This window comes from Drosophila takahashii, chromosome X (genome assembly GCF_030179915.1).
Source record: "Drosophila takahashii strain IR98-3 E-12201 chromosome X, DtakHiC1v2, whole genome shotgun sequence".
NCBI lineage: Eukaryota > Metazoa > Arthropoda > Insecta > Diptera > Drosophilidae > Drosophila > Drosophila takahashii.
In genome coordinates, this window is record NC_091683.1 from 3,315,577 (window position 1) to 3,337,685 (window position 22,109).

The 22,109-nt window shown below is 45.7% G+C and overlaps 2 protein-coding genes across 6 annotated transcripts; both read right to left on the reverse strand.

Moving 5' to 3' along the window:
* Positions 1-24: 24 nt before the first annotated feature.
* LOC108056049 (uncharacterized) lies at positions 25-21,917 on the reverse strand. Of its 2 annotated transcripts, none has more exons than XM_070218763.1 (6): positions 21,307-21,917; positions 8,582-8,905; positions 8,445-8,521; positions 6,940-7,241; positions 2,734-6,429; positions 25-2,077 (listed from the first exon to the last, which is right to left on the reverse strand). In XM_070218763.1, exons 2-6 carry the CDS (start codon positions 8,764-8,766, stop codon positions 797-799), a joined length of 5,541 nt encoding a protein of 1,846 aa, XP_070074864.1. In that variant the 5' UTR covers positions 8,767-8,905; positions 21,307-21,917; the 3' UTR covers positions 25-796. The 2 variants fall into 2 exon arrangements, with proteins under 2 accessions (XP_070074864.1, XP_044251039.1); XM_044395104.2 differs by having other exon boundaries at positions 2,734-6,435; positions 21,307-21,916.
* Pfrx (6-phosphofructo-2-kinase/fructose-2,6-biphosphatase) lies at positions 9,264-20,765 on the reverse strand. 4 transcript variants are annotated; one of them, XM_017139667.3, is made up of 2 exons: positions 20,712-20,765; positions 9,264-12,042 (listed from the first exon to the last, which is right to left on the reverse strand). In XM_017139667.3, exon 2 carries the CDS (start codon positions 11,627-11,629, stop codon positions 10,037-10,039), a length of 1,593 nt encoding a protein of 530 aa, XP_016995156.1. In that variant the 5' UTR covers positions 11,630-12,042; positions 20,712-20,765; the 3' UTR covers positions 9,264-10,036. The 4 variants fall into 4 exon arrangements, with proteins under 4 accessions (XP_016995156.1, XP_070074866.1, XP_070074865.1 ...); XM_070218765.1 differs by lacking the exon at positions 20,712-20,765 and adding an exon at positions 18,481-18,980; XM_070218764.1 differs by lacking the exon at positions 20,712-20,765 and adding an exon at positions 18,481-18,980 and having other exon boundaries at positions 9,264-12,045.
* Positions 21,918-22,109: the final 192 nt, after the last annotated feature.

Here is a 22,109-nt window from a genome sequence, read left to right on the forward strand (position 1 = left end):
CTCATAATCAATAAAAGAGAAATATTATTTTTCCATACATTTATTTATTTATTTATATTTGGTTGTATTTTCAAAAAATAAACTGTACATGCGTAGATTCTCGTTCGTTGAAAATGCATATAATTTTGACACAAAACGTTTTGCTTTTTGGAGAAACGAAAAAAAAAAAAAGTTAAATACAGCGTATTTAATTAATTCAACTTGTCAGAACCGAACCAACCAAAATAAGTCACTGGTGTCAATTAAAATTAGGCTTTGTCTTGACGCTTACTAGAAGAAGGTTGCTTAAATACGATCCGTGGCAATAAAAAAAATATATCTTTGTTGCACATTTGCCTTTTTTTATTCTTCTGGGCGAGGACACTCTCTCACTTTACATCATCTGTTATCTTTTATCTGTTAGCTTAGAGACTGACATATCTTACACACATTGGTATAGTCATTTATGGTCGTTAAATATAAATATAAATGTGCTTCCTGTGAACTCTTCGTAGGTTTTTCCTTTGGTGCCGAACAGCTTCCATTGCACTTGCTCTACTTATTCGCTTCTAACCAATAGTTATTAAATCTTTTACGTGCAAATGGGATTCCTTTTCTATCCTACATTTGCAATGTGGATAAGGTCAAGTCGAGGAATCTAGGCCACTAAATATCCTCTTGTTATCTTGTCAATTTAACTAACTCAACATAAAATGCATTAGCTGCATTTCTACTTATTCTAACAAAAGGTTTCTTAATCTTAGGAAAAATAAAGCAAGTTCATCTGCTCTTGGACTGTGTGCTGCTCCTACTCATCCTACTGAAACGGAGCAAACTGCAGCATGTCGGCAACGGGGGCCGCCATCCGCGAGGCAATCGCCGGATTGGTCACCGTAATGGGCAGCTCCAGCGAGGTGGGCACTCCGCTGCCATTCGTCACCCCAATCACGGCCAGGCTGTCCTCCAAATTGCCCTCCACCAGCGGCGAAACGCGACGCAGCTGCATGCTGCTGCTGGGATTCTCCAGCGTGGACATGATGGGCGTCTGGTCGAGCAGGGCGTTTGTCTCATTGGTGCGGGCCGTTATCGGCGGCGTCAAATGGACATTCTGCGGATGAGCCATCGGATGGGAGATGAACACCTCGCTGCCACCCACATGCAGCAAACTGGCGCCGCCGGTCCGGGTGTCTATGTGGAGCAGGCCAACGCCAGCGTTGGCTGCGTTCACAAAGTCCACCGCCGTGTCATCATCCTCGTCGTCGTCGTCAGCGCTGGCCAAAGCCTGCGAGAGCAGATCCGTGCCGGCGGTTACAGGCAGCCCGCCATCGGTGGCTTCATCTTCATCGCCCAGCGTGACCAGCTGGAGATCGCGCTCCTGCAGGTAAACCTCCGCCGCCTGCAGAATGTCGCGAGCCTGCAGCACGGCTCTCATTCCTCCAGTCAACTGGGAGCCACCGGAGCCACCTGATCCACCCGTCGTCTCGGTGACGCTCACCTCGATGCACGAGTCCGGCTGCTCGGCAATGCTGAACAGCATCGAGGGATCCAAATCCAGCCGATGGCCGTTCACATTCAGCTGCAGCACATTGGCCTGCAGCTGCTCTTCGTGCAGCGACAGCTCCTCCTCCTCGTTGACATAGCTGCTGCTACCGCCGGCGGCTCCCGTTATGTTGCCTCCCACCTGGCTGAGGGGCGTCATAATGCCCATGGCGTCGACATCCTGCTCGCCGCCCGCCGCCGCCGCTGCCTCGCTGAGCAGCATTTGCGGGGATAGATGGCGCGGCGAGAGATCCTGGCTCTGGCCAAGATCCTCCGCCTCCGAGGGCTCCACCACCTGGGCCACCGCCTCGCCGCCCAGAAAATCAATGTCCGCAAAGACGGCGGACAGCGGATGGCCATCGGCCAGGCGGGGAGGCTCCAGGAGCGCCTCTCGCGGCACCGGCACCAAGTGGTTCTTCTCGTTGTCCAGGTACAAAGCCACGTTGTTCAGCGGCGTGAAGTTGTTGTTGTTCAGCGAGCAGAGCATGAAGGTGTGGCTGTAGCCGGGGATCGGGCGAGTCATCACCGCGCAGATGCGTCCAGCGCACAGCTGAGGCGGCTGAAAATAAAGGAAGAGGTTTATTATTATCAAATGATCATAGTTCAGGGATATTTCAGATTTATTTACTGTGGAAATACTACTAAGAACTCTCTAAAAGTTCATGGGAACCTTTTATTTTCACTTATATCTTGTTTATTTTAATTAAAATCATTAGGAATTAACATATATTTCCGAATACTAACTTTGGAATGGAAAAACTAGATAGTTCAGGATATTTCAGATTTATTTACTATGGAAAAACTACTAAAAACTCTCAAAAAGTTCATAGGAACCTTTTATTTTCACTATTAAATCTTAGATTAAAGATTATATTAATTCAAATGTTTATAAATTTTAAATTGTTATAATATTTTTGTTTTTATGAATTTCTACAATTCTTTTATTTGCTTTAAGATCATAAAACTCTTCTTTAAACTATGAAAAACATTAAAATTATTGATTTTACTACTTTATGTTTATATTTCCATGTTAATTTCAATATATAAATAAAATTTTTGTGGAAAACAACTAATCGAGAGTAAATTTTAATAGATTTATAAACCGAAAACTGTAATATTTTCTTTAAATTAAGAAAATCATTCAAATAATTGATATTACTACTTTATATTTATATTTCCATAGTAAAATAAAATGAAATCTTTCGATCAACTCACGTTCTCGGGGCTCTCCTGACCATCCTTGGTCTCGCACGACGACTCCTCGGCCACGTCGCTGCGGGTTCCACTCTCCATGGTCATCACATGGTCACCACCACTGCTGCTGCCCGCATTCCTCGAGCGGCGACGCGTCCTCCGTTGCCCGCTGGTCTGCTGCAGCAGGGTTTCCGGCGGCGTCAGCACAGCCGCCGCCGTCGGCGATGTGGAGGTGGAACGGAGGCGCTGCTGCTCCCGCAGATCCACCAGCTGCTGGTGGGCCTTGGCCACGTCCGCATCGCTCAAAGTGCGGGCGCAGCTGAGATGCCGGGCGGGCTGCGTCGAGGGGGGAAGCGACTGGACAGGAGTGACTGGCGGGTGGCTGGCGGGGCGACGGGACGAGGACGAGGAGAACAGGGTGGCCGGCAGAACCAGCTCCACGGCGGCCAGCTGCTCGTCCAGGGAGGTCTCGGTGTCCTCTAGCGGTTCCTCCTCCTCCATTGGCTGCAGCTGCAGCTCCTCCTCCTCTGGCAGCTCCTCATCCTCCTTGACAGGACCCTCCTCCTCCTCCACCTCCATTAGCTCCAGCTCCTCCGCAGCCGCCGCCTCTTCCTCCTCCTCTTCGGGGGATCGCGGCATCGTTCGGCTCCAGCGGGCGCGTGCCTGGCGACACTTCTCCGCACTCCGACCGCTGACCAAGTCAGCCTCGTACTGACGCAGCAGCTCCTGCTCGCGCTTCTTGAGCAGCACCTCGCGAGCCTGCGGCAGGAGGCGCACCTCCTCCTCGGCGGGCGATTGGCGCTCCGGTGACCAGTTATCCGGTGGCTCCTTCTGTTCCTCCTCCTGATCTTGATTTAGATGCTGCTCTGGCTGCTCGGCTGGTTCATCATCAGGCATTTGCTCCTCCTCCTCATCTTCTTCAGCCTCCTCAACCTCCTCAACTTCCTCAATCTCTTCAACCACCTGCTCCTGCTCTTCATTCTTCTCCAGCTGCTCCTCGGTCGTCGTGTCCTGCGACTGTTCATCATTATCCTCCGGCTGCTGTGAGTTCGTCTGCCTGCTGCCATTGCTGTCCGTGGAGGACGACTGCAGGCTGCCAAAGGGCTCGTACAAATTGGGCAGTCGTATGTCCTCCAGGATGAGCACACCGCCTCGCTGCACCGGCTGTGTGGCATCCACAATGGCCGCATGTATCAATCCAGCGCCCGAGGCCGAGCGCTGCAGTTCGCGTGCCTCCTCCGCCGAAATGACCGCAATGTTCGAGGCTATCGAACAGCTGTTGCTGGAGCTCGGCTCCGGGGAAAGCCTGCAGTGGGAGTCCGAGCTGGAGGAGCTGGAGCTGGCTTGGTTGCTGCTACTGCCGCTGCTGCTGCTGCTGTTGTTGCTCAGCTCCTCGTGGAGGAGCTCCTTCTGGAGGTTCTGGAGGTTCGTAAGCTTCGCCGGTCGACGGTTTGATTCAGTCTTGGATTTGTTGCGCCGCTTATTTCTGCTCCGGCTGCCCAGGCTCTCCATGGCATCACCACTGCTGCTGCGGCTCTTGGCGCCGTTGAAGAGAAGCGAGGTATCTACCTCCTCCTGCTGCTCCTGCTTCTCTTCCTGCTCTTCCTGCTCCTCCTGCAGTGGCGGTGTAACCTCCTCCTCCTCCTCCTCCTCCTGAGTTGCAACCGCAATCGACTTGTTGCGCGACTTAAAGATGCGCTTCTGACGCTCCTTGATGGGCAGGCTCAAGTGATCGCCCTCGGTGGCCGGTTCCTCGCTTGGAGCAGCCTCCTCGGGCTCCACCGGCAGCTCTTCCTGCTTCTCAGGGGATTTGGGCTCCGGTTCAGGCACTTTCTCCGTCTCAACGGCTGCGATTGGTTCCTGTAAATCTTCAAAGCCCTTGAAGAGGCCACCGTCCAGTTCCTGGGCAGCTCCTCCAGCAGTCTCCACCTCCGCTGGTCGCTCCTCCTCCTCCTCCTCCGCATGCGATTTTCCATTCACATCGATGAGGCATCGATTTGTATTGGTGCGACGCCTGTAGCTCAAGCCATTCCCATGACCATCCGGCTGCTCCGGCTGCAGCAGCAGTTCCTCTTCCTCCTCCTCGAAATCAAAGCAAGAGGGCACGACCGCCTTAACTGAGGATGAGGATGTGGCCGCCTTGTCGTTGCCATTGCCATTGGGATGCGCATGTATTCCTGCCCTGCCTCCTCGCTGCCTTGGCTCGTCCTCCACGAACACGACGCTACCATTGGAGCTGGCATCGCTGTCGGGGATGACAATCGGCTCCTCTTGCTCTTCCTCCACATCCATTTGGGGCTCATCCTCCGGCAGCTCTGGCTGAAACTCCTGCACAACCACATCGCGGCGATCCTTCTTTGGTATATTGCGAATGCTGCGCTTCTTTTTCATGCCCTCCAAGTCATCAGTCTTCTCTAGCTGCTCCTCCAGTTCCTCCTCCTCTAGCTCCTCATTCTCCTCTGCTTTCTGCTCTGCTGGAGGAGGAGCTTCCAATACCGTCTCCTTATTAACCGGTGGCTCCTCCAGCGACTCATCCGTCTCATCGTCGCCCCATTCGGCCATCAAACTTAACTGCAGCTGCTTGGAGGCATCGATGCTGCTCTGCGGGAGATTCTCTTTCTCTTTCTGCTGCTTCTCTTGAAGATCAGCCTCTAGCGAGGCAGTGGAGGGCAGTTCAGGCTCCGCTTCCATTTCCATTTCCACTACCTTAGCCTTTTCCTTAGCCGTTTCCATTTCCCTTTTCGTTGGCGGCGGCGATGAATGGATGATTAGCGGACGATCTCGCTCAGTCATCGCTGTTCTACTCCTGGAGAAGGTTCTCTTGCGCCGACCAGCGCTTCGAGGTGGCTTCTCCTTCTCCAGCTTTTCCAACTTCTCCTTGCTCTCCACTGGCGCCGTGGTCAGCGTTTTGCGGAGAGGATTACCCCGCCTGGTGATCGAAGGCAGCTGCTCTGTGGCAGCCAAAGTGCATCTTCTGTTAGCTCCTCTGCGTGGCGTCTGCATCGCTGGCGGAGGAGGCAGTAGGAGCTCTGGAGTGGCGGCTGGTGGGGAGATAGCTTCTCCTCCTCCCCGCTGCCGCCTGCTCATGGAGCGGGTAAGTCGACGCTGCTTCGCCGGCGGCGATTGTGGGGCGGGCATGGTGGCACGCAGTTGATTGGAGCTGCGCTGCTGGCCACGCGGATCCCGGGGATTCGCGGGCGGCGTTACCGACGATGAGCTGCTACTATTACGATTCGAGGCGGCGGAGGAGCTATCCTCGCCGGGACGGACCACCATTTCGATGCTGGCCAGCGTCTGCTTGGCAATGCTCTTCACCATCTTCTGCTCCTCGTTGGTCAGCGGTGCATCCACCACAATGGAGACGTGCCGCGAATGGCAGCGCACCGAGCTGCGATGGAAGGGCTGCTGGCTGCTGGTGGTGGTGTGAGCCCTGGCGCGTGCCGCACGCGTCTTGCGGGTTCCCACATTCAAGAGCATCGAGGATTGGTGACTGGTGCTGGCGGTGGTACTGGTGCTATTGCTGTTGCTGCTGCTGAAGCTGCTGCTCGACTCCAAGTGGGCACGCCGATGGATGAGCAGGACGCTCATGCTGTTGGTGCGAAAGGTGCACATGTTGCACTCGTAGCTGGCCTCGTCGAAGGTGCGATCGCGAGGTGGATCGCTGGCGGAGGAGCCGCCGCCTCCTCCGATGTCCATGATGCGGAAAGTGGGCGCCTGCTGTTGCTGTGCGGGGGGATAAGGCATTATTAACAAGAGAGACTATCAGATACCCGTTACTCAGCTAAAGGAAGTGCAAGGGAGATGGAGATAGAAAACTTTGATCGGGCATAACTTTTTAATGAATGGTCTGATTTGAAAAATTTCTTCTACATTTCGATAGGTATTGATAAACTCCATAAAACAGCATGGTTACTTTTCTGAAATCTTGAAAGGTGTAGGTGCCATTGTGGGCGTTAGAGGGGGCGTGGCGCTCAGCTGAAATAAACATGCGCTGCGTAGGAAGCCCAAGAATATGTGTGGGAAATCTCAACCTTCTAGCTTTTGTAGTTTCCGAGATCTCAGCGTTCATACGGACAGACAGACGGACCAGACGGATCAAGAATATATAAACTTTATAAGGTCGGGAACGCTTCCATCTCCCTGTTACATACTTTTGCACGAATACAATTACTCTACGAGTAACGGGTATAATAACTGTTTGCATCTGGAATGCTTCCAACTACTCACTCGAATCCCCGCTGGTGAAGGCACTCCGCTGCTGCTGCGGCCACTGTTGTTGTGTCCCATGCTGCTGCCTCCGCTGATGCTGCTGCTGCTCGAGAGGAAGGCCTTGATGAGGCTGTCCGGTCGGGGGGCACTTCCGCCTGCTCCTCCGTTTCCGCTTCCGCTGCCGCTTCCGGTTCCCCCGTCACCGATCACCGACGATCGATCGGCATGCAGGCCGAGGACCTGGTGACGGCGATACCGCGACTCCGCGATCGCCACATCGTCACTGAACTTGTCGCCCATGTGCATCCCATCGGCCTTTTCTGCGATTGGGAAACGGAAATGCATGGATTACACATGTTCACAGGTGAGAAAAGTAAGAGCAAAGCTCGCTTGCACCGTTAGAAAGCTTGACAAAGCTTCACTTTCACACAAACAATAAATACTAACAATGAATAGTAGGTACAAATAAATAACTGTTTGAATGCCAATTTATTGGAAATGAAATCACGAGTTCTTCGGGGTATGACATTCCATATTTGGACCATTTTTATGGCCAAAATACTATTTTTTGGGGTGGAAAATCAGAATCTTGATTTTTGGTAAAAAATGTATTTATTTTTTATAGATTTTTTGCTGTAACTTGGGCAAAAATGGTCCCAAATTAAAAAGGCGCACTGTTCTGAGCAGCTAACTACCTTATTATTAATATTTGTGCACTTCCCGACTGATTTGAGAAAATTAATTTTCGACCCGATTTTCGCATTTTTGATAAGGGGTACCATCATCATTTTTTGCAAAAAATGGACAAAATTAAAAATTTTCAGGTTGAAATGCAGATTTATTGGATTTTTTATTACGAGTTCAACAAGGTATGGCACTCCATATTTGGATGATTATTTCCATTGTTATGACCAAAATACTATTATTTTTTGGTAAAAAATCAGGGTTTTAATTTTTGGTAAAATTTTGAAATTTTTCTCAATCGATTTTTTTTTGTAATTTGAACAAAAATGGTCCCAAATCAAAAAGGCGTACTGTTATGAGCAGCTTACAACCTAAATATTAATATCAGAACACTTTCCGTCTGATTTACAAAAAAGAAATATTTGACCCAATTTTTACATAATATTGAATTCAACATTTTGAATTTTACACTTTTTATAATAACATCTTATTTCTCTAGAGTTAGTGATTAGTTAAGACTTGGTTAAGTAGTCAGTTACCTAACCTCCAGTTAGCGAAATAATAACTAAATACAAAAGCATACTATTTAACCCAAATACAATAATAATTTCTTATTTGTCTAGAGTTAGTGATTAGTTAGGATATCGTTAGGAAGCCCTTAGTTAGCTAACCTCCAGTTAACGAAGTAATAAATAAATGCAAAAGCATAGTTTTTAACCCAAAAACTTATCAAAGGGCCTGATTTAATTTTGTGAATATTTGAAGCTCATTAACTTGTGAAATTGGGGATTACTACCCTCGGTACTAGATTCTAAATCTTTAATTTTTCTTGTACTTACTGGTGCCTCGTTTAATGAACTCCTCCTTGTGATCGCATTGAAAGGGGTATATCAATTTCGGTGATTTCACTTGCTCGCTGTGCAAGAAATTTGAATTAAAATATGCGATTCTCAATATAAAACTTACGGCAACTTACAAGGTTTTTTCATTGAAAAACGCCACAACTGCGAATGGCGGTCGGCTGGAGTTGACGAAGCGAAAGTCCTGCGAAAGGGTCACTTCGCCGGGCCACCAGATCTCCGTGTTGTGGATCTTCACCCAGACGACGTCGCCATCGCTGTAGTGCGACTGCTCCGGCTCCTCGTTGCGAAAGCGTGGCATTGTGCCGGTTCTAGAGGAGTCCTGGTCTTTCTCCTGGATCCTTGCTGTCTCTGGGATGGTTCGTTGTTGCGCGGTAATAAACGTAATCCTAGCAGACGAGGACGAGGAGGCATCGGCATCCCAATACGCTTCCAGGCAGCTGAAAGCCATCAAGGAAAAATTAAATTTTTGCTCAAAAGTAGAATTTATCTCCAGTTTTTGAAAATGCCTCGTTCCACTACCAGATTTGAGATATAAAGCAAAAATCTGATCGTGTAAAGAGGCCGATAAATTTCGATAAACTACAAATGCCAATTTGGTACAGTCGCCACATAAAATCGAATTTCAAATATTTTAATTTATATGGAATTAAGCAAAGTTCTCATTAAAAGCTGGTTTAGTAGTTTTGAGGACTTTAGATAATTTCATATCTTATATTTAAGTTTGGAAATTACGTGTACCTTCGTTTTACTTTTTAAGCCTAAACGATAATGAAACAATTTGCATATTCGCACGGGTTCTTTTGATAAATCGTTATTTATTGTTGATTAAGACTGACAGTAGTATTAATGTAGTTACAATATTTCTTCCACACATACATTTACGAGCAAACATATACATTTTGGCTATATAAAAAAGTGTGTCGGGTAGGTGTTTTCGTTTTCAGTTACAGAGTTGGCAAATGGAATCGGAATCCGTGAGTCCACTAACCACTCACTAGTTTAGCTACAAAAATTCGCCGAAAACTGGTACAAAAAATAGACAACGAAGCTGATAAAAGCACTTTAGGGTGTGCAGTACAGTGATGGGATAGTTTTCTTGATAGTTTATATAGCTGGAAACACTCAACACCGCCTGCGTGTGTTACTAAAATCACATCCAATTAAGCAAGTATAATATTTAAATCTAGGTATTTAAGTTTGTATTTTTTGTTTTGTTTTTTTTCCTTTTGTTTTGTATCAATGTAGATGTTGTAAAACATTTTGAAAATATTTAATTGTTCATTAAAGTACATAATAAAACAGCGCAATGGATCAATCACAATTTCATATGCAGTCCTCCGATGATGCCACATTAAGTACCTCATCCTCGTAGCAGCTTTGTCCGTGTTTCGTGGGCTGTTCTTGGGATGCGATTGGTTAAGAATTAGTGCGGGATTCGGGGGGTTAAGAGTGGGATTCAGGTGCAGGTTCAGGTTCAGCTTGAGCCAGCAGCCGTGCCTTTTCTAGATTGTCTTGGATTTCTGGGGTGGTTGATGCGGGTGCCGTGGATGAATCACGAGGCGTCGTCGTCATTGGCGCCCGCCATTGCCGTTCGTGGCCGTCGCCACATCGTCGCCCACAATGAGCACCTTGCCGACGCCATCGGGAGCCACCAGCTCGCCACTCAGTCCGTCTAGTCCGGGCTCACTGACATCTCCGGGTATCTTGGGCTTCGGTCGATGCGTGTCCACCGCATCGATGGGCAGCTTAATGTGCTCCACCTTGCAGCCGTAGGCCACTGGCGTCAGTTTGATGACCGTGTGCAGTGGCACGTACAAATAGGGCAACTCATCGGCCGACTTGTCCAGGAAGTAGGCAAACAGGCAACGCAGCACAGCCTGATGGGAAACGACCAGCACATTGCCCTGTCGCTCTAGCTCCATAATCACTGGCTCTAGTCGCGCCACCAGATCCTCGTAGCTCTCGCCACGCGGATAGCGATAGGCAAACTTGTTCACATCCCGCGCCTTAAACTCCTCGGGGAACTTCTCCTTGATCTGCTCGTACGTCATCTCCTCACAGTGGCCGGCATCGATTTCGTTCAGGGCCTTCCAGCGTTCCTGCGGCGCCTTGACATCGGCCACCGTCTGGATGGCTCGCTTCATCCAGGAGGTCCAAACACGCAGCCCATCGATCTGTTGCTGCGCGATGAATGTGGACAGGGCATTGGCATACTGATGACCACGGGCGCTGAGGTTCGAATCCCCTCCAATCAAACCACTCAGATTGTACTCGCTTTCGCCATGGCGGGTTAAATAGATAGTTCGCGGCGTTATGTGAATGTTCATCAGGTAGTAGACAATCCGCGATTCGACATGACCCTCGTTGTTGTAGACCACCACCTTCTTGCCGGCATTGTAGACCTTCATGAAGCTGAGATGCGACTCGGTGACCTCGTCGATGGGCTGATACCGCTCCTCGTAGTGCTCGATGCGCTGCAGAAAGTCCCGCACCACCAGTTCGGTGTTCATATTGAGGTAATCCGGTGAACTGACCTTAACCTCCAGTATGTTCTGCTCAATAATGCCGGGATCATCGCAAATGGACTCCACAAAGAACAGGCGAAAGCCGTGCTGTTTAACCACAATATCATGGATTAACTGACGACGATCGCGAGTGGAATTGGTGGCATCGAAAACGGCAATGCTGCCCTGACCGCTGAGCAGCCACTCGCAGGAATCGTGGAGGGCCTGATTGGCGCACCGGTTGCGGATGGCCATCGCCTCCTCGTTGTCGGCGCGAAAGAACTCGTGTGACTTGTAGGCGGTGGTCGCATGACGCCTGTACTCTCCCAAATTGAATACACGCGTCGCGATCCCGATCCAATTGAGGTAACGCGCCAGCTTCTTGGAGATGAAGGTCTTGCCGCGTGCCGGCAGTCCAACCATGGCGATCACATGCGGTGTGGTGCAGTCGGCGATGGTTCGTTCACCGCGGATGGGAAAGGGTTTGGTCATCACCGTTTCCGAGGTGGGCGGGAGCAACTTGCGCAGCTCCTCGGACATCACCGACGGGCAGACATGGAGCTCATTCTCAATGGCCAGATCGGCTGTCTTCTTCAGCTGATTCAGCGAGGTGGTGCGCACGCGTAGCGACGGCGAGGTGTTGTACGGCATGTCCATGATGCTGCTGGCGGCCGCGGAGCGTGCTAGCTGCTTGGCAACGGCGGAGGCGCTGGACGAGGAGGAGGAGGATGTGGAGGAGGCGGAGGAGGAGGCGGAGGAGTTGGAGTACGCGCAGTTGCAGCAGTTGCAGAGGTCGTCTGTGTAGGTGGATGTGGAGGTGGAGTTTACAGAGCGGATTGAAGGAGGCTGTGGGCGTAGGGCGGGTGTCCTTTTGTTGATGGAGGGATGCAGGGGCAATGGCAATGTTCCTAATTGATCCTCGTCGTCGTCCTGGTCGTCGCTGCTGGAGGAAAGTTTTTGATTGGGCTGTTTGGCTGCTCCTTCTGCTTGTTCTTCTTCTTGGCGCTTTTGGGGCTGATCAGCTGTTCCAGCTGCTGCTGCTGTTGTTGCTTTTATTGCTGCTGATGATGCTGCTATTTGTTGTTGTTGTTGTGGCGTGGCGAGACATGAAATTAGTCGAGTATTTTTACATAAATGTGCTGTTGTACTGGGTTTAATTGTATGGTATATGTGAAGGATATGTGAAGAATGCGGTGGAGATGAGGATGAATCCAACAAAGATATCGATATCGTGTGTTTCCAAGGTTCGGGATTAAAGATATATTTAAAGAAATGAGGAAGTACCTACGAAATAGCGAATAGATAGATACAAAAATGTGTTTTTCTGTGTTTTCCCAGGGTTCGGGATTAAAGATATGTATATCTTTTAGGATATGAGGATGTAACTACGAAATATCTCAATAAAATGCGAATATATAGATACAAAACTGTGGTTTTCTGAGTTTTTCCTGGGTTTGGAACTAAAGATACATCTTTCAATGCGAATATATAGATACAAAACTGTGATTTTCTGTGTTTTTCCAGGGTTCGGGATTAAAGATATCTTGGAATTAGGATGTACCTACGAAGTATCCAAACCAAATGCGAAGATAGATAGATACAAATTCGTGCTGGTGTGCACATGTATTTGTGTTGTGGTGGGATGGCTAATATTTGACTTATTTGCACTTGACGATCGAAGACGAATGAAAGTGAAACCGAGAATGAGAATAAACACGAAAGAGCAACAGAATCAGAAACACAAAACGTGCGTGCTGCGTGGGCGACGCAGAGAGAGAGAGCGAGAGAAAGAGAGAGCGGATTCGGGTTTGGAATTAGCACAATTAATAAACGAAGAAGACGAAGCACACACTAAAAACAAAACGAAACTAGTGAAAACAGCTGACGAATACGAATCTCTCGGTATCGAATCCAATCGAACCGACTACTCCTCACACCGTTCGTTATCGATAGTTTGTCGGCACAGTTCGATGATGGCAGCAGGGTTGCCAGCTCAGCTGATTATAGCGGGACTACCTGGAATTACGGCCAAATTCCCCGGTTACTTATGTAGTATCTGCAATCTGATGATGATCTACAATTAAAACAGCCAGCCAACAGGGGAAAACACAGAAAACAAACACACACACGAACCACAACACTTGGAATTCAAATGCGGTCATTAGCAAGTGGAATATTTATGGGTCTACTTGTCGTCGTATCGAGTATTTCTATATGGATCCATTCGTTGCTGCTGCTGCTGATTATTGCCCCCGGCTATCAACACTTTACTATACTACGCCAAACATTCGGCCACCTTCATACCAAGGGATCCGGATCCATCTCTCCTATGGAAATTTACCACCGCTCCACTAATAAAAATGATAAAGGCAGGGCAGAAGTATTACAGGCACCGTCGTGACCGCCTTTATCGCCGAAAACCACAAAACCCCACAAACAGCCGGTCTTTGGACAGCACCGAGGGTGATCTGCTCCCATATCTCTATCTCCCAAAAATTGCACAGCTACCGCTCCTCAAACACGGACGCACAACATGATCGTACAGCTATGAGCGAAATACTAGCAACAGTTCGTGAAATAGACAATTTGTCAACCAGTAGAAAAAAAAAAAATATTTTATTTATCATAAAAAATTCGACTTCAAGTAATATTATAATATTTATAAAAAGCAGTTTACCAAAAATCCAAACTAATGAAGTATTTTTATAAAAGATTTTTTTTCTAAAACTTGAATCATATGATCATTAATCTGTTCCTACCAAATTTTAACCAACTTTAAGACTATGGTACTAGTAAAAAGGAAATTAAACAAATGCATCCAGTGATTTAAGTGTTTTTAAAATAATATCGAAGTTGGATCTCACACCTTACCGATTTTATTTGGCCAATGACCATCGAAAGGTGTTATTGATTCAATGTTTGATAGCGCCGAATTGGCCAAGACCGATGGGACACAAACAAATAAACGAGCTGAACTGAAACTAAAACCTCCACTGGCAATGGATACTTGTTTAGTATGGTTGCTTGAAGGAACTGGACGAATTGATTAGCGTTTATGAGCGGCAATAAGTAGTGAATGGTTGTAGGGTGGACTTATTACCTGGATCGACAGATGGAGGAAACCTGAATCCGTCGAGGAGCCGAGGAATAGAGCGAATCGAAAAGGTGAAGCAGACACTGCGCTGAACGCTCGAGCACTGAAAAACTATTGCCGATTCGAATTCTGAGAACTGGAACTGGGAACTGGGAGCTGAGAACTGAAGACTGAAAACTGAAAACTGAGAACCCCGAGCGTCGGTAGGCAGAGCAGCCAAGCGTCGTCGACGGCGGCGCTAATAGGTAATAGCTAAATGCTAGAAACACGAAATGGAATGTAACTGTAACGACGACAACGACTGGGTTTCAATTCAGAAAAAAGAAGTCACTCGATCATTTGCCCAACTGCGCAGCTACAGTCAAGCCTCGCAAGGTGGAGAACCATCTAAGCAGAGCTTTGTATCATGGATTCTTACAATATTTACAATACAAGTAAAATATCAGTAAAATTGAAAAACCCATAAAATAAACTCATATAATATTTTTAAAAAATACTCCTTCAATATTTAAGAAAAATCCTATCCTTAGCCTTTATATTGCAAATGTCCTTAGAATATCCCAAGAAAATATCAGTAGAATGTAAAAAGCTAAGCCAAAAATTATAAAACTTTGATGTTATATTTTAGAAAAAATCCTGTCCTCATAAAACCGTTATATATACAAGACTCTGTATCACCTCAACTCTATCTTTTGTGGTTTACGTTATGGAACTTTGACTGTATCCGAGCAATAACAGTGACAGTTGCGAATTTATGGCCTGATGTTACAACAGTTACAACAAAAATATTATACAAACGTTAAATTATTTGCGGTTCCTGGCGGAATTGGAACTCAAAGTTCACCTCATAAGCCTGACCACTTAACTCGGACCTCACGTGTTCGTCCATAAGGCTGTTTCCCGGTGCAATTGAGCTATGCATTCTATACTCTATGGACTCCAGGCCCTGCGATTGGGTAGGTAGATCGCTCGGTCGCTAACATGTGCGTCATTGGCCTACGGAGGCAATCGATCCGATCTACACCGAACACATCACATCACATCCCAAGAGAGCTGCTTCCTAAACTGGTCCATATGGCCTGCTACCAAGGTCAAGAGCAGCAAAAACAAATAGATGATCACGCATTTGGGACGTGCATCGCATCGCTAGGTGCAGCTCGATTGGTGTCCGGTGATCTGCACTGCACTCTCTTATCAACGATGGGAATCCGAGTCTCAGAACCTGTTCCCGTTTTAAAATCCGGATCAATTTGCCGGAACCAACGTTGGGTTTCAATTTTAAAGTGTTGTTTATTTAAGTTTGATTTATTCTAAGTCTTCTTTTCACTGAAACAAAAAACCATAAATGGGTTTCTCTGATTATATTAGGGGCTTGACAAAATTACTATTCCAACAATATAGTAAAAACAATTTTATTTCTAAACATTTTTTAGTTGATTTAGTTTAATAAAAGGTTCAAAAATCCACCCCTTTACCTGTTAAATCATGATTTCATTAATGAATTCTAAACAGTTGAAAAAGCATCTTCCTTTTATTTACTGATAAGAGAATAAAGTACGCGATGTTAAGCTCAGTTAACAGAGATTAATCTCATTCATATACGTAAGTACGTTTTTTTAAACACATCTAATCTAAACAGAAATTGTTTGCAATCTACTCAATCTGCAACCATAGATAACGCTACTATTTTTGAACACAAACAAACATAACTATGTAAATGCAAAATAAATTAAAATGTTACAATGATATTTTTGTTGAACTTATCATTGTATCTTTTATAGTATCCAAAAGGAATTTATGAATGTAATCATAACTAATGTGGAGATATCGCAGTTAGATTGTAGTCAAAAAGATAAACAACTTGTTATTATCTATTTGAACTGCGAATATCAAATTGATATCAAGCAATGTTGTTTATATCTTGTACAGAACATACATACGTATATTCTTTAAGCATATTTTGATTAAAAGTATAGATCAAACACTTTATTAAAAGTTTAGAAGATATACGATTAAGTTCACACATTGGACGCATTCCAATTCGATCAACTTCGTCATAGGCCGACTACCCACTGACTCATCGGTTGGATCGGAGGAACGTAATCGAAGCAGTGCAATAATTGGCAAATGCGACCATGCGGACGCATGTGGTACAATCTCCCACCGACTGGCTGATAATCTCCCCAGCTGTCGCACTATCAGAATTACCGAAATTCGAAAATAATACCAATAACAACACATTGTCAGCAATGGGCTACGGCTACAACAGCAACGAGTGTAATTATCGTTGTGACATGAAAGTCCGGCCGGACAGGGCCTGATAAGACAGAAATAATTGGAATGGGAATGGCACAGTGCAAAAAGTAACAGAAAGGCGACAAAATTAAATAGAAGAGCAGAGTCCATCGGCAAATATAGAAGTGATTATGGTCTTGTAGCCCCTTATCTCTGGCTGCACCGAAGCTATAGATCACTGGCGCGTAGTATCCAAACGGTCTGTTGACTTATCCGTAACTCCAGGTGAGAATTTACGATGCATGGCCCGTGTGTTCATGTGAGGTGCGAGTGATTTCGATGACGATGATGCTGCTGGTATTGCTACTGCGTGGGTGGATGCTAAATTTGGTACGCTAAACGGCAACTGCAAAACTTTCCACCTCACTGGCAAAAAGAAATCACTGTTGCTACTCAATTTCTAGCTGCGAGCCGTGAGTCACGTTGAGTCGAGTCACTCCAGCCCCTTTTATGGCACATGGTATGGTTTCGTTTGTGACATCAAAGCATTTCGCATTACAGCTCTTTTTTCTCGCCGCCTCTCACTCTCAAAGTATCCGACTTGTTTTGTACTCCTCAAAGATTTCAAGCCATCTCCCCTTTGATTGCAGAATGTGCTGATTAGGTAAATATTTTCTAAATGTTTATAGGCATTAATTCTGTTTGTTTATTAAGAACAGACATTGTAAGATTATCACTTAAATTCCATAATTTTGGCATTAATAGGTGATAAAACGTGAGTTACTGTGGATAAATTCCAATCTTTTCATCGGAATTCAACATTTGTTGCCCAAAGATGTTTGACTTGATCGCAAAGGGGTTAAAGTAGGCGCAACCCCCCAAATACCGATCAGACCACCTGACCGAGCTTCTAATTGCGTTTCGCGAATCGCTCCATTGAGACTCGTGACCACCTTGCTTTTGTTTCCATTCTAGTAGGGTGGTTAACCGATTGCAGGTTAAATCTCTGGGCACTTAATTGATTGTAATATAAGGCTTAAGATTCAAATTGTAGAGAAAATATAGTACCCCAGTAGAAAAAACAAATTTAAAAAGAAAATAATAAGCTAATAAGCTTAAAATTCTACTCTATTTTTATGGATTTTCCTAGGCCAAATAGTCCTATTTAAACCTGTAAATTTGTACATATTTGTTTAGAGTAAAAAATAGTGCGATTTTTAAGAATCGAGACACCCTGGTGCCCCCAACTTTCGATTTCAATGCCATGTGCGCTGCGCTGCTGGGCTCAAAAGGGATTAAGCTTTAAGCGCCCAAGCTTTCGAGGGGTGGAGCCCTGATAGTTAATGCCCTATAGCTGGAAATCTGGAAATCGCCAGTACTCGAGACCCTACGGAAATGTTACCCGAAATTCGAATTTTAAACTGAAACCGTAGACGGTAGCTTTAGTTGTACCAAGTGCCATCCCATGGGCCCAAACAAACGGAATTATAAATAACGGAACCTCAAGGCCGCCAAAAGGAGGTGGCAAAGTGGGCTGGTTGGTTACGGGGGGTGGTGCAAAATGGTCAGGTGATACGACGGATAGCGAACGAAAAAAATGAACAAATCTCTCGTATTTTTCCGGTTCCCCGTTTCCCAAAAACGAAAAATGAAAAACAAATCATAGAAAATGAAGGCGACGTATTGCACATCACATATAGCGCAAAAAGCTAGAAAACTAAACTACTAGCAGTCGTAACAACAATGCGCCGAAAGGCGGAAAGGAAATTCACAAAATACTAAAATAGCAGGCAGAATATTTGAAAATGAAAACAAAGCGCTTTAGTTGAGATCTCGATGGTATGGGGATGGATGGGATGCCGATTCGAAATGATGACGATTACGATGATGATGACGAGAGAGCAAAGCGACGCATAAACAAACGACGTAAATGGCAATGCTGTGTAATCCCCCGCGAAGAGAGTGGGCAGAGATTATGATTATCAGATTATAAGACTAGGTTCCCGGTCTCTCAGTGCACCGTAACTGTGCTAATAAACTGCTAATCTTGCGTTTACACGGCGGAGGAGCCCAGACAACCCAGTCAGCAGAAATGGAAACGAGAGCACAAGATTTGCAACGTGGGTGAAATGGGGGAGGGTCAGAGAACAGAACCACTACGGATCTGCACTATACATACACGGAGGGGGGCTCAAGTCCATGGTCAAATCCGCATCCGTTGCCGGGTTCTTGGGGTTAGGGTTCTGGGTTTGGATCTGGATCTGGTTATGGTTATGGTTTTGGTTCTGGCTCAGGGACTTATAGCCGGCATAGAGCGCCGTCGACTGAGCCATCGCCCCGGAATGCAGCAAGCAGTGTTCTGCTTGTTCTTTCTGATCCCTCCTGGGAAAACTCGATTTCGATCACGCGATTTGTTATTGTTCAAAAACCACAAACAAACAGAGCAGCAAAAAAAAAATAACACAGATCGCTTCTTTTTGGTAGAACGCTAATTTTCTTGGTACGCAGCAAATCGCAAATAACAGAAAAAAGCAAACAAAAATAATACAAAAAAAAAACACGAATTTTTATTTTGATTTTTGATATTGACTCGGAACTTGGGAACTCGGGGCACACGGCACAAACAACACCACAAGAAACGAGAAGCGCCAACCGCCGTTCAGTTCAGTTCCGCACACGTCGCTTGACAAAATCGAAATGAGCAAAAAGCGCAAAAGCGGAGCGAGTCAAGTGCTTGGAGCCCCCAGTCCCCAGACTTGCGAAAACGAAACGAAATGGCACGCGAACGATACGATCCCATACGATCCCATGCGATCCGAATCCGAATCCGATCCGATTCGATCGCCGAGAGAAAAGCAAAAAGCGGGTGTACGGCAGTAATCACACTCGGAACCCGAATCCGAATCCAAATCCGATTCCGAATCCGAACCGTTTGTCTATGCAGGGATTACGAAAGGCGGTAAATGGCGCAACAGCAGCGGCCAAGCCAACAGAGCCCCTGGAATATCCCAACCTGATCCCTGATTTGTTGACAATTTTTGATAGTACCTCCGTTTCCCATAGCTTATCCACAAATTAAAAAAAGTGTAATAACTGAAGGATTCTTAATGTGTTACAAAGTCTAAAAGACGTAAAAGTTATTTTATAAAAAAAAAAGAATGATAACATTCTTATAAAACCCCTATCCCCATCACTCATTTTAGTTGCGTTGATTTCCTCTATGTACTTTTTAATGATATCGAGCCAGGGTATTTCCTATAACTCTTACTGTCATGAAAACAATAGGGATTTCCCTACGGTGGTTTCTTATGGCCAATTTTTTTACAAACAAAAAACATACATACACCCATGATCATGTTAATAGTTACACTTTTAAAATCATTTCTTAACTACAAATTAACATACATACAAACGGACGATTAAAATCTTTAAAAACATTATTAAAAATAAGATAAAAAAAATAAAAAATAAAAAAAATTTGTAATATCAGGCGTTCCTGTAATCTTAAAAATGCCCAAGTTTCAACTTATTTGCAACTGATAGCGGCTTTGATCGCTTGCCAAATAGCACGATTTGTAACATTGTTTTAATCTCAATGTGCGTGTCATTACACGATAAACTTGCATTGCATTTCCGTCGGTCATATACTTCTAATAGGGATGGGAGCGTGTATAGCTTTACTTTGTATATCAATTAAAAAATTTGCAAATCAAGTGCGGAATTAAATATCTCTCTAGGAATGTATATTTTAAAGCCCTGAAAACAAACAAGGTTTAAACGTGGATATTGATTAATTCATAATTTATATGTTCAATTTTTTTTGTAGGTTTGCCAACTAATTTTAGACATCCAAAAAGACAGTTGAAAATAAGAAATCTGTGTTTTAATTTGCGGATGAATCTGGAATCAACAGATTTTCTACACCAAAGGCATAGTTTTAATGTTTTTTAAAAATCCTATTTTTTATCCAACCGCAATCTAGAATTAACATGATTCTGCTGACGATAATGGGAACCCTAAAACCGATACCGATAGTTCTAAATATCGCATGACAGGCGATAACGGAATAGCAAAACATCTGCACGAACGAATGAGGGGCACAAAACAAGGGGCGAAAAAGCTCCACGGCAGCAGCAACAACAACAACAACACTGCGCGGCAGAATGCAACTCTGTAAAAGCTGCGCAGCAGAGCAATGGCGGCCTGTCGTAGTGTGCGTGCATGTGCGAGTGTGACACCGGCCAGCGAGAGAGAGCGAGGGAGACGGCGAAACCACAAAGAGAATCTTTCAGCGTACACGGGAAAAATCACAAAACAATTGCGTAAATGCTCCCCCCTTTCATTCATCAACAGCTGCAGCTACGGCAAATAAACAGCTTGAAACAGAAACACTAAATCCAAATAGTTTACCGTTTTGAAAGTCCAAGCACACGCAGCGATAACCGACTTTGGTGGAAGAGAAACCGATAACAATTAATGCACCCGATGAATACGAATACAGAAGGCGAAGTGGAATGGAAGCAGAGCAAGACTAAAAACAAAAATAAAGAGCGCCACATTTATTTTTATTGGTGTCCCGCTCTGCGCAGTGCGCATGTGCGTGGTGTTTTGCTGTCTGCGGGCGTACGTTGGTGGGTGAGAATGTGTGAATGTGAATGTGTCATGGGAAAGCACTGAAAGAAGGTATAAAACGCAACTCACCTTCGCTTCAAGGCGATTCTGCACTGCAATTCGGCTTTCCTGGGGGATGTATTTCACACTTTCAACACACACGTTCTTTCACTGACACTACTCCACTCCCGGTTAACTGCGCTCTGAACCTAGGCGAATGGCCGCAGCTGTGCTGTTAGCAGCTAACAGCGCTGTAAGCCGACGTCAACGATACAGACACACACACACACGCGCGCGAGTGTGTAATGTACTTACATAAATACACATGCAGGGAAGCGCGGAACGGAACTCTTGGCTTAGCTTACTTAGCTTTGGCTTCCAGTCAAGAACTTACCGCTATGCCAGTGCAGCGACTGGAAGTCATCGCTGCTGCAGCTGCTGCTGAATGTGGTTCTTGTTGTTGTTGCAGCTGAATGTTTTTGTTGCAGTTCCTGTTTCTCTCTCTGTTTCCCCGGCCGCCGTCTCGCTCGCACTCAACAACAAAACGCTGCGCGCTCGGCACACGCACACAATATTACTGATTTAAATACACACACACACACACGCGCGCGAGGGCGATGAGAAAACGTATCCGATTATTATATATACATGTATATCTAAATATACTTTTGATTTTTATGAGCGCGCTCAGCTACAATTGCATTGGATTGGGGATGCACCTCCACCTCCCCTGCCGTCATCCCCTCGCGATTCCAAGTGGAAAACGAAAACGAAACGAAAACGGACCAAAAAAAAGAGGCACGGAAAAACCGAAACGGAGCGAGAGCGAGGCAAACTGAACGTTTCGATGACGCCCGCCCGAAATTGGCCAAAATGTCGACGGTCGGGAGCAGCGGACACTGATTTGCGAAACGAACGATCGAAATTGATCGGATTATATGTAACAACAAACACAAAAAAAATACCCGCAGCGAATTAGAAGTTCCCGTTAGAGGTGGAGAAACATCGACGAAAACATCGATGCATTACAGTTTTTTAGAAATATCGATGTTTTGCTATCGATGTGGCAACATGGTTGCCGTGATATCGATTGTTTACAAGCCCTAATAGACCGTTTCCACTGGAAATGGAAACTATAGAATATAAAACCGAAATATAAAAACGAATAATATTTTTAAAGAGTTTCTTGCCTTTATT